This window comes from Lepisosteus platostomus, chromosome 6, assembly GCF_059453375.1.
Source record: "Lepisosteus platostomus isolate fLepPlt1 chromosome 6, fLepPlt1.hap1, whole genome shotgun sequence".
Classification (NCBI taxonomy): domain Eukaryota; kingdom Metazoa; phylum Chordata; class Actinopteri; order Semionotiformes; family Lepisosteidae; genus Lepisosteus; species Lepisosteus platostomus.
Window position 1 is genome coordinate 55,787,512 of NC_142616.1, and position 11,457 is coordinate 55,798,968.

At 39.9% G+C, this 11,457-nt stretch overlaps 1 protein-coding gene across 1 annotated transcript; it reads right to left on the bottom strand.

The window, feature by feature from the left end:
• Positions 1–391: 391 nt before the first annotated feature.
• On the bottom strand, positions 392–11,083 carry mon1a (MON1 secretory trafficking family member A). The gene is made up of 6 exons (XM_088636430.1): positions 10,956–11,083; positions 10,026–10,194; positions 7,292–7,684; positions 5,248–6,013; positions 4,201–4,348; positions 392–2,951 (listed from the first exon to the last, which is right to left on the bottom strand). Exons 2-6 carry the CDS (start codon positions 10,153–10,155, stop codon positions 2,811–2,813), a joined length of 1,578 nt encoding a protein of 525 aa, XP_088492556.1. The 5' UTR covers positions 10,156–10,194; positions 10,956–11,083; the 3' UTR covers positions 392–2,810.
• Between the last annotated feature and the right edge of the window lie 374 nt (positions 11,084–11,457).

The following is an 11,457-nucleotide window of genomic DNA, read 5'->3' on the forward strand; positions in this document are numbered from 1 at the left end:
GCACTACAGTATTTCAAATACAGACCTTTATGCAGTTTCTCCTCAACTTGCCAATTAAGAATTTGCTCCCTTATTTCAGACTAAACAACTGTTAATAGATGAACCACTGGTGATGAACACACAGCTTCCATTTAATGACACTATTAGTCAGTGTTTTTTATTTCTGCTTAAATCCAATTGGTTGCATTTCAGTTAACAAACCTGATTGATGGTTAATTAGCACAGGGTTCAGACAATTACAAATCTAGATTTTTAAGAACTAAAAGCTAATGGGTTTTTAGTGGGTTATTAAGGGACGAATTGGAACACAAAACGGCAGACATGGTTATACTCCAGCACTAGAATAAGAAACTACTGATATAGTTAAACAAAAAAGACACCCAAAGCTGCATTGACATTTAAAGACTTTATTGAGTAAAACCAAGCATCATCCCTGTCAGTATTCTTAAAGCTTTGCACACAAACTGCCACTTTGCAATTCTCAGTCACATGCTTGTCAGTTAAAAATAAGATAATCTGGGATGTCTGCACTGCAGTTTTACACTTCACCTTGAGAGTGCTGCAGGCAAATTTGGCAAAGCAATTTTTATACCCTCAACATTGTTCTCAGTCAAACCATATTCCTTTGAGTCACTGCCCCAGGAAAGCATGTCCTTTTCGTTAATGTTTCTTCGCTTTGATTTGAAAGCAGATGTGAGAATGTTTGGTGATGGGGATTGTTTATTTCATTTAAACAAGGGAGGCGAATATTAGTAAAATGTCTATGAAACCAAGAAAGTCATACTATACTTAAAGCATGTTTAATACTATTACTGCTGTTACTGCAGTACTAATTTATTCCATACCATGGGCACAGTGAAAATGCTTTTTCGAAGGAAACAGTTCCAACTGTTCAAGGTGTATTAAAAAGATGTACTTTCTTTTGAAACTTCACCCAAATTGTCACGACCACCAGCCAGCGGAGATCATCTCACAAAAGAACCAGTACCAGCAGCGGGTTAATAATAAGCGCAAGCAAGCAGCACTATTTAAACCATCCTAAGTCACTTCCTGCTGCTCAGTATTGAGTCTACTCCTGGAGAGCTCTACGTGGCGTTTATTCTGTATCTCGCATTCTTCTAGATTCTGGACTTCCCTTTTGCCTTTCGACTTTGGACCTCGCCTCTCGTTTCGGGTTGTTTGCCACTATTTGTACTTCCTGGATTTCGAACCACCTTTCTTCTTTTGACCACAGACTCGCCTTACTTATCGGATCATTCGCCTGCTTCGTCACCTACCTACTCCTGCGTCTGCACAGGATCTGTATACCTTTTCACTGAGGATTCCTGACACAAATTCAGTTGCCAAACGTGGAAAAAAGACAGGAAACCTTATTGTTCTTGATGTTTCAATAAAAGCAGAGATGTAGTGGTGGGCTAAAATAATCATCAGATAAGGTACAGGTAGCTCAGGTGGCCCAGAAAGTTATACAGTCCCTCTTGTGTAATGAAGTATTTTAAATACAGGCCACAAATGTGAAAGGAAAGTAATTAATCATGTCTTCAAGTAAAAACATTAAATTTTAAAACTAGCACATGGAATCTGTTAGCTCTACAAGTGTTTTAAACCACATAGAAAATAAAAAAAGTTAACCTGATTATATTTCCAGACTTATAGTAAGTCTATGTAGGTCATGAAAATATCTTCATATTGCTTTTAAAACAGATTTCTCAAGGGATTCCAAAGGAAGGGAATTTAATGTAATCTAACTGTTATGTTCCCTTCTTTAGTATCTCTTCCCTCAGCTACTTTTGCACAAAGCAGAAGCCTAGGGTCTCTGTCCTGATGCATTCTTCATCACTTATGACTTTCCTTTCACTTTGGAGCCTGTCAGCGAAGTGTACCCTCAAGTAAGCCATCGTTGAAGATGGCCAAAAAATAGTCCCAATTAAGAACCTAATTACCCTGATGTAAAGCAAAATAAAAAAGTTAAATCCAGAAAGAATTTAATCACAGTCGGAAGGTCATGAACTTAATATGTGGCCTAAGATAAATTCCCTAAGAATTAGCATCCAACCAGTGTACTGGTTCAATACTCATCATTAATAGCTACATTTACTGGATTGAAATGCCTCGGTTAGATAAAATACTGCCTTTGCTTTTGTGTTACATCTTGTTCTTTGTATGTTTAGAACAAAGTTAAATAAAATTCCCAAAATAACCCTGTTTGTAGTACACTACCGTTCTTTTAAAACTGGTAACGCACTTGGCACCTCTTGTTAAAGACCTTTGTCATAAGTGCCTTTTTCAGTATTTAAATATAGGAAGCATTTTACCTTCTAAAACACTTTGCTAAAAAGAACTATGCACTCAGATCCTGCTTTTCAAGTCAAAAATGTCATGCGGCAAAGACTATTGTAGTGCTTGTAGGGCAAAAGTGCCTTGATTTCTAGTTTTAATATTGGAAGCATTACAGATCACATTGTGTTATCTGTAAAATCAAAAGAACAAAATCAAACATTTTTTTTTGTTCTGTAGATCATGGAAAGAATCTCTATGGCCTGATACGCCATGGCAAACTGAAAAATCTATAGGTGAAAATAATTATCCTGAATTATTTAAATATCTATTATCGTAAAGTATTCAATAAAAACCTAGAATCTAATTTTAACACTGAAGGTCACACATTTTTGTTCCCACCATATTTTAGTAATTTGTAGTAGTATTAGCTGCTAATATTGCATTATTGAGAATACGTGACATCTACAACTTTCTATACACAGTCTGATAGTTAGTCCATGTGAGTAGCGAGCCTTCAGCAGGCTGGAAGGTCAGTATGTCTGTGGACTGAGAATGAAGAGACGGTCCTCCTCCTTTCGAATCCACTTCAGCAGCTTGTTAATAGCCATCACAGCTTGTGCTTTGGTCCCCAATGGACTGAAACAGAGGTAGAGCTCAAAGCCGCTGGTCACCTGCAATTAAATGAGAGGCTTAATGTCTCAACACTTATAACATTCTAGAACATTTGGAAATTCGTGATCTGATGCAGGCGTTATTAACATTCTCTATTGACAGTCTTTTTAAAAAACAAAAGAAGATATCAAGAAATAGACATGCTAGAAAAGACCCGTCTTTTAGCATTAATAGATGTTAGCTTTTGGAAATGTTAACTGGGACCAAAATTAACGTTCCCAAAATCAGGAAGAATTAAGCAGCCCGGAAAGTATATTTGTTTATATAAAGGCTAACTTTTCTTTAAAATTTGGACCTGCGAAAGGAGAGTGAGAAAAGGAAGACAGACTCCGCCCGTACACAGCACTGACTTTACTGGAGGTTCAGTTGGAGGAGTGGGGCATCCCTCGCGGATATCAATGTAAGTCTACAGGCAGTACTGTTTCACCAGGAACCAAGCACAAACTCACGATGAACGGATTACAGGGCTCAACTTGCACTTGGAGTGAGTGCTTTAAATATCTAGGCTAATTGGTTCAAATTGTGTCTTAAATCAAACAAATGACAGTATATCAGTATATTTAACCACCAGTACTGTATAATGAATTATTGTGACTAATAATCAGTGAATGTATGACTGGGATTTCGAATCACAATAGTTTCCTTTTGACTTTTTCTCTGGACAGTTTATTTTTTCAATTAATCTCCTCCTAAACAACCATTCCGCCAATAACCTGACATGAAAAACATAAATCTGATAGTGAACCCTGGGGTCCATTTATTTGTCCTTTGGAAGTTTCTTAAAAACACAACATTCTGACCCTTTTGTGAACCCTGCTCTGAACCCACCCCCCAAAAAAAAACAGAACATAACAGGAGAAGGTTAAGTTTTGATTTTTTGAATCATACCACCAGGGAATAATTTAACTGCTTTTCCATCTATTATGACAACAAGATCCATCCACTTTCTAACTGCTTTATCCAATTTGGGGGTACAGTGGAGCTGGAGCCTATGCTGCAAGTAATGGGCATAAGGTACTGTAGGATACAGTATATTTCCCAGATGGGATTCAAGTTCTTCATAGGGCACAAACCAGGGCCAGTTTTACCAGAAGATGGTTAACCTATCAGTATGTCTATGGACTGTGGAATTGAACCCAGGGCCCCAGTGCTTCTAGCAATGCTAACAGCTGTGCCACCACACTGCCCTAAGAACATCATACAGTATATATCACAACAGCAAGTTATTCTCCCTCTGAAGAGTCTCACCCAGGCCAGCAGGTTCTCCCTCTCCCCGCAGTGGTAGATGGAGCGCAGTGGGCGCGTGGTGTGATGCACTCGGCTGTGCAGGTACTGGTATAGACCCATCAGCCTCTCCTGCTCTTCCTCAGTTTGGTATGGTGCAGGGAGTTCGGGGCTGGCAAGCAACAATGTAAAAAAAAAATAACAGCAATCATTCCTGACCTTTTTTGCTTTCTTCATTTCTGATTCATTCTATCCATCCATGTGAGTCAGCTGATTATCCTTTTGATGTTTCTTACATTGCAAAGCTAAGTTTTACTGTGTGTTTCTTAAAAATCTGGAAAAATGAACACCTACAGTCATAGTAAGAAATCAGTACGAGAAGAAAATGAGAGGAACAAGTGAATTCCAAAGATATGGCTTACACATTCTCTTATATTATTAACAGACTTCAGATACCCTCAGACTTGCTTCAGTTATAAATAGAATATTGCTATGAGGCCTATAAATTAGTTACAGGCTTAACGCACCTAAGGGATACTGAGCTCTTTATATACAAATTAACACCAGCCATTTGATTTTCGCATTAGCATTAAGATCCTGTACCTGTGATTTAATTGCTTACTTGTGCTCAATTAGTGATTAATAAATATAAAAAACATCTTGAAACCTGGAATGGGTTCATTCACCTCATTAATGACAAAGTCCGTAGTCCTCTTCTCATGAGAAGCTGCGCACAGCACTGTAACACCTATCCTCCAAACAACTCTCCCTCCCAATATGCACAGTACATTAAAGTATAATAATATACAGTATACTGATGAAGTGCGTGATATGCTTTTTGGGTCACAAAAGAATAACAACAACAATAATAACAGGCCACAAATATAGTGCTAGGTAGTCATTCCGGAGTCAACTTGTATTAAAATAAATATTTCAATGTTGTGATAATTTCATGTTCGCGTCATAGCGCGGCAATGTGCCACTGAACAAAAGAACGAGCAGATGTCTGAAAGGAGGGAGAATCCAGAGGTCTGTGTTGTAAAAGGACACGCCGACTGCAGGACTCCTCACCTGGTGTACAACCCAGAGCTCTTGGACTTGTAGACGAAGTGCCTGAGTTCTGGAATGCCCACCTGGGAGACGGGATAGCTCGGGGAACGCGTCGCCTCCTGCAGGGCCGGGTAGGCACTGCGACGGCGGAGTCGCTCCAGAAAGCGCTGCTTGCAGTCAGACAGGTTGAAGAAGTCCTCACGGTCAGTGGAAACCAGGATGAGGCAGAGGTCAGAGGCTGGCTCCAGGTAGGAGATATGGGCGTGGAAGAACCCGGCAGTGTTGAACTTGGGCAGGCAGATAGGGGTCCAGCCCTCCCCCTCACGGAAAGAGCTGGAGGAACCCACCAGGTTGAAGAGCAGGTGGAGGTCCATGTGGTGAAGATACTGGTCCTTCTTTCGCACCAGCGTCACTAACTGGTTCCCAGCGAGCAGAATGGAGAAGACCAGGCTTTTGGATTTGGCGGCTTGCAGGCTGGAGGAGATGACATCGCGGGTGGAACTGGGGAGGGGGAGGCAAGAGACGGCGCACAGCAGAAGTCCGGGATCCCGGTCCAGGAGCTTGAGAAGGTTGTCGGTGAGATGCTCAGAGCCAGCCAGCAGCCGCCGCAGGTCGTAGTTCTGCTTGCGCTGGAAGATATTGTTGAGCTGCGTGAGGGTGAGCAGGCTGACGATCTGGTAGTAGATGTAGAGCAGCTCTCTGGTCAGCTCCCTCTCTGACTGTCGAGTGTGCGCCACCCCCACCAGCACCAGGGGGCTCTTACGCAGGAAGACCACCTTGTAGCCGTCTGGAAATCACAAACGCAGAAAATGACAACCTGGGATAAGGAGATATATCCTGGGACCAACTGCTTCACATTCAAGTACATTACACATTCTCTAAAAAGATGATGAAACCAAAATGACGTTCAAAATGGAGGAATTAAATACAATATTAATTTGAGAAGTTTTTATTTAAAGATACAAATATGGTGTTACTGGATACAAAGGGAGTAGAGATTTGTAAAATAAGGCCTTTTCTGGTTCATTAAGATGGAATGGCAACATGTATTTTAGATGTATCTAAATCTCCTAAAAACAAGCTGCATTAGAATAAAGAATGAAAAAGGAGCCCCACTTCCTTTTTTTACTTTGTACATTGGTTTTACGTAAATGTACAAAGTTCCAGAGGAAGAAAAAAAAACATTCAACATTCTTTTGTGATTAATTCTTAGGTTGAGGATAATGTTAAGCTTAAGAGTCTCTGCTACATCTAAAATCCTTCACTCATATTTAGCCAGAACTGAGGAATGTTCTTGTAAAAATTCTCTGGATTTTAATAATTCTCCCAGATGTTGAGAGAAAGTACAGATTACCCAGTAAGGATAGTACTAGTACTGTGCTATAAAAATAGCTTTTCCGTTTCAGCAATTTCCTTCTGTGTTCCACTTTCTGATACTGATCAGTTAAGTTTCATTTCTGAATCTGATTGAAATCATAGAGCCCATCATCAGTTAAGACATAAAAAGTATCCCGTACAATGAAGAACTTGAACTGAAGTTAAATTGAGCTACAATGAAGAAAAAGAACTCTCATCTTTGGAACGATATGTCTTTGTCTTAAAGATTCAACATTACAACATCCAAGAAACGCATTCAAAATTGTGCGTAGGAGCTTGTGTCTTGGCTCCTGTTCCATCTCATGAGTCAATTTAAGCTTTGCTTTTAGCTGCCCAGCCCAAAAACTGGAGTTTACAACAAACATTTGGGAGAGATGACAGCAGCCAAGTTCAATTTGCCTCAGCTGTCCTAAATTACAAACATGACATACTGTATCTCAATTCATAAGTACACCCCTTTACTCCTTCAGATTCATCTTTCGCATCCCTCCTCCATCTCATCTCCACCTCCCTGGTCACTGCTCGCTTTACATTGGCCCTCCGCCATACCAGTTAAGCCAAATTTACTGTGACTAAACAAACACTCAATCACTTTTCAATCCGTTATGTACAAGTGAACGGAAATGCTCTGAACTGAAAAGGGAACAAATGCAATTACACGACACCAGCAACCACCAAGCCCTCTCACCAGCATGGATGGACCTGATGACGTTCTTCCCAGCTTCCACAAAGGACACCAGAGCCATCATCACCCCCATGGTGCTCGAGAGCGCCTCCTCTGTGCCGTAGCGGGAGTAGATGGGCTTTCCTGCCTCGCTCAGCACGAAGACGTGCTTCCGCCGCCCGCGCCACGCCTCGCTGGTCACGTCCTCCTCCTCTGCCCTCCCGCCAGCTGGGGTCTCTGGGGCCTGCTCCTCCTCGGGGCCCACCGGCTCTGCCTCCGGCTGCTCCCGGTCCCCCAGCGGGGTCCCGAGCCCGGAAGCGGGCCCCGAAGGGTCCGTGCCCTCGCCTTCTTCGCCGTCGGCAGTAAGGTCCTCAAAAGAGCGCGTGTGGACAAACATCGCATCGTCTTGTCCTGCACCTGTGAAGTATTAGTATTGATTACTGTTAGACTTCTTCCTCTCCTGTATATATGTAAACTATCATTTTTAAGGAGATTTCCATAAGCTGGAATCATTGTTTTCAATAAACCTTAGCGAGGGAATTCTTTTCAAACCCTCTCCCCGATGATCCATTTTCTTGGAATACCACACTGGCCTTTCTGCTTTTATTCCAGCTGCTTCTTTAATAAACACATGTAGATAAAGGCTATCGTGCTCAACAATAGAGGGGTCAATTGTAATGTCCGTTACTAGTCTCTGACTGAACAGAACTTTTTCATGGCGTAAAACGCCAGTAGGCTAATAGGATCTAATAGGAATCACTGTACTGAATGAATCATCCTGTAATCTTTCTCTATGCTAATCGCATCCTGTTCATAAAAATAATTTCTATAACAGGGCATGCTCCTTGCATTCAAGTTTCTATTAAGAGGCCTTTGAACATAGAGGAATAAGTATAGAAATGTTGTATGTATATGTGACAATTATGCTTTTTTAATTATTCAGTATAACAAGTAATGTGAAAATGATGTTCAATGAAAATGTCAAGAATATGAGAAAAGATATGACACATGGGTGCTAACAAATGGCTGATCTAGAGCTCCGGTAGTCATCCTTTAATCGTACAGCTCCTCTCCCATAGATGTGGTTGTCATATTACATCTAGTATGACCCTGAGAACTTTACAGTACAAGAAACAAACCCCCATGCAGTGCATTACCATCTTCAATGAAATACTTGAACAAAAGTGTAGTACGTAAAAACTCCAAAAGGGCTAGATGATAAATTTGACATCACTCCCGGAGCTTTTTCTAAAGCTGATCGTTCAGCTGTCTCTTGGAAGAAAAAAAAAGAAATGGTGAAATGGCACAAAGATATATAACATCTTTGCAGACATTTAGCGTGGTTACGGTATTTATTTAGATGAATTGCCATGACTGCATTATAGTTTAGTGAACACAGAACTGTTGTCAAGAAGGATTCTGTCATCTACATCTGCAATGTGTATTTTTCAGAATATAGGTTTTTTTTTATTTATAATGGGTAACACTGCCAACTGTGATAGAGGAGGGAGGGGCTGCATTCCTGATGGATTAATCTCATTAGGATGATGCACATTGAGTATGACAGAGTATCTTGTTAGTGCAGGTTTTTGCTGACTTTCTCTGGATCTAGAACAGGTACTAACACAAAACACTTGGCACACCAGTACAGTGTAAATTTCCGTGTGAACTTCTCCCATGGGATGTTCGTAAAAGAGGATGAAAAATGAATCTGTCTTTCTTGGACACACAATAGGACAGTCTTGTCCAGCTGCTACCTAACACAACAGTCCAGATGTAGGGCCAATCTGTTCTTATAAAAGCAAATACAGGAAAACAACCAGCAAAAGACATATGGATTGAATCTAACATCCAGGCTATCTATACAAAAATGTTATTTTTTTGTGCAATATCATTTACTGGTCTGTGTAATGACTCAGTTCTGTGTTTTTCTACAAAGATTACAAAGTCTTCTAAAAGGATGCTTCAAAGTAAACTGGATTGAAAGAGATGGGCATCTACAGCAGTAACCATACTGATGATATCATAGATCTTAAAAGAAAAGCTTTTTAGAGAAAAGAAAAGTTTCTTCTATGATACCATAAGTGGTTGGGCAATTTTTATGCCCAATTTAAAGCCCAAATTGTATGCTTTAGTCTAAGCAATACCACATCATTTCTACTTGTGCCCCCTGTGTCATGTTTCACTGTTAACTCTAAAGAAGTCCTCAGCATGGACTTTGTCAATGCCTTTGAGGATTTTAAATAATTGTATCAGGGGATCTCACAATCTTCTCTGTTTATGGTTAAAATTGCTTTTTTTTAAAAACCAATGTAAGACATTCCTTTAAGTCCTAGAGTTGCCCTTCTCTGGACACACTCCAAAGTAGCGTTATCTTAACATAAGGAGTGTCATAACATAATAACCAACATATATAACTTTTAAATGCACAGTTCCTTAACGTTTTTGAAACCTACGTTTTGTGACAATCACTGAATGACATGAAGTGTAGTTCATTACATCTCACGTCTCAAATGTACGCTGTTTATATGTCTCGAATAAAAAGATCAAATGCCCAAATGTGACAATTTCAATACACAGAAGGCATGAATGAATAAACGCCATAATTTCAGTTCACTGATTGAAAATAGCAGATTATTGTAACTAGATTAATTAAGAGGAGGTGGAGAATAAGATTAATTAGCAGAGGTGGAGGAAATTCACATGCTTGGGCACCTGTGCATTAGGTGTTCACTGACGCATGAGCAGAAATATCTACCTGGCTCTGTTCCCTCTACAAGTCCAGGAGTGGGACTGTCTGATCTCTCGGCGCGGAGTTTGCCCACTGGAGCCAAGCTCCCATTCTGCGTCTCCCAGGCCACCTTCTTATTGTGGACATCGGCCGCCATGCCTGTAGTGAACTGCTTTCAGTCTCCAGAAACAAATGCCTACAAAGCAAGAAGCCACTTGTTCAGTAAACGGTGCCATTAACCAGCTCTTCCTATCCTGCTTTCCTGGGGAAGTGACAGAAAGACAACTGCCAGATTATTCAAAGATTATTCAAAGGTCACTCATCACCGCAGTTTCCAATAAGCCCTTAAACTTGAACACAAAGTGTAACTTTTTATGGGAATTTAGGCATATGCAACACAGGCTTAATGTGAATATTATATTTCTGGTAGATTTTCGGCAAATACACAGTGTATGCATACAGTATAAAATTATATTGAATACATCTAAAGCCCACAATATTTCATTACTAGAGTTAACACAGTGAGGGTGAAATTCATTTTACATGGTCTTTTTCGTCACTTACACATTTAACTTTATAACATATTTTACTGTGACCCTTTGTGCTACCAACAGTTGTTATCATAACAATAAGAAACAACAATAATAATTTACTCAATTTCTGTCTACACGATACCTCAACAATCCCCCAGTTTCGCTTTTCATTATGTTAGTTCACAGAGGTGACATTGTAACGACAACAACAAACTTGGATCTACTCCACTGATAAAAATGAAACTTTGTAAATAGCGGCCTTTGGCATTACAAACTACTCAGTTTGGATACGAATCAGCACTCTGAATAAAAAAAGGTGTAGCTACCCTTTGTTTTCTTTACCAAAGACTAATCTCTTTGGCATGGGTTGCTGAATTTGGGCAAATAAAATCTTCTCGCTGTACTCTAGAAATGTTTCACAAACCTTGCACTGATCCAAGTGAAAGTACATCTTTTATTCGCCTTCCCTTACCACGGCTGTAAAAAACGAACACTACGAATCTGAATCTGTCATAGGAATCACTAACTCCAATACGGAAGTACCCTGGACTATGGGAATTGAAGTTTTCAAGTGTGGGGTACTTGTAATTTATTATTTTCGAAAACGAACCTAAATATAGTAGTTTTTAACTCAAGTCGCAGTCTGTATGACAACAATTATGCATTGTAATATTCATCCAATTTTGTCGTTTATAGGTTCTGCATACTCCACAATCTATCTACACGCGGCGCACATCACACAAGAAAGTGACAGAAATAAAAATTTCAGACACACGAATTTATCGTTTCTCCATTACATCGAAAAAAAAATATTTCAAAAGAAAAATCTACGTCTATGAAATATAGTGACAAAAGCAGGGTGAGAATGAGTGGAAACTGGAAATTTTCTAACTACATCTCCCATCAGGCTTCAGACATTACAAATT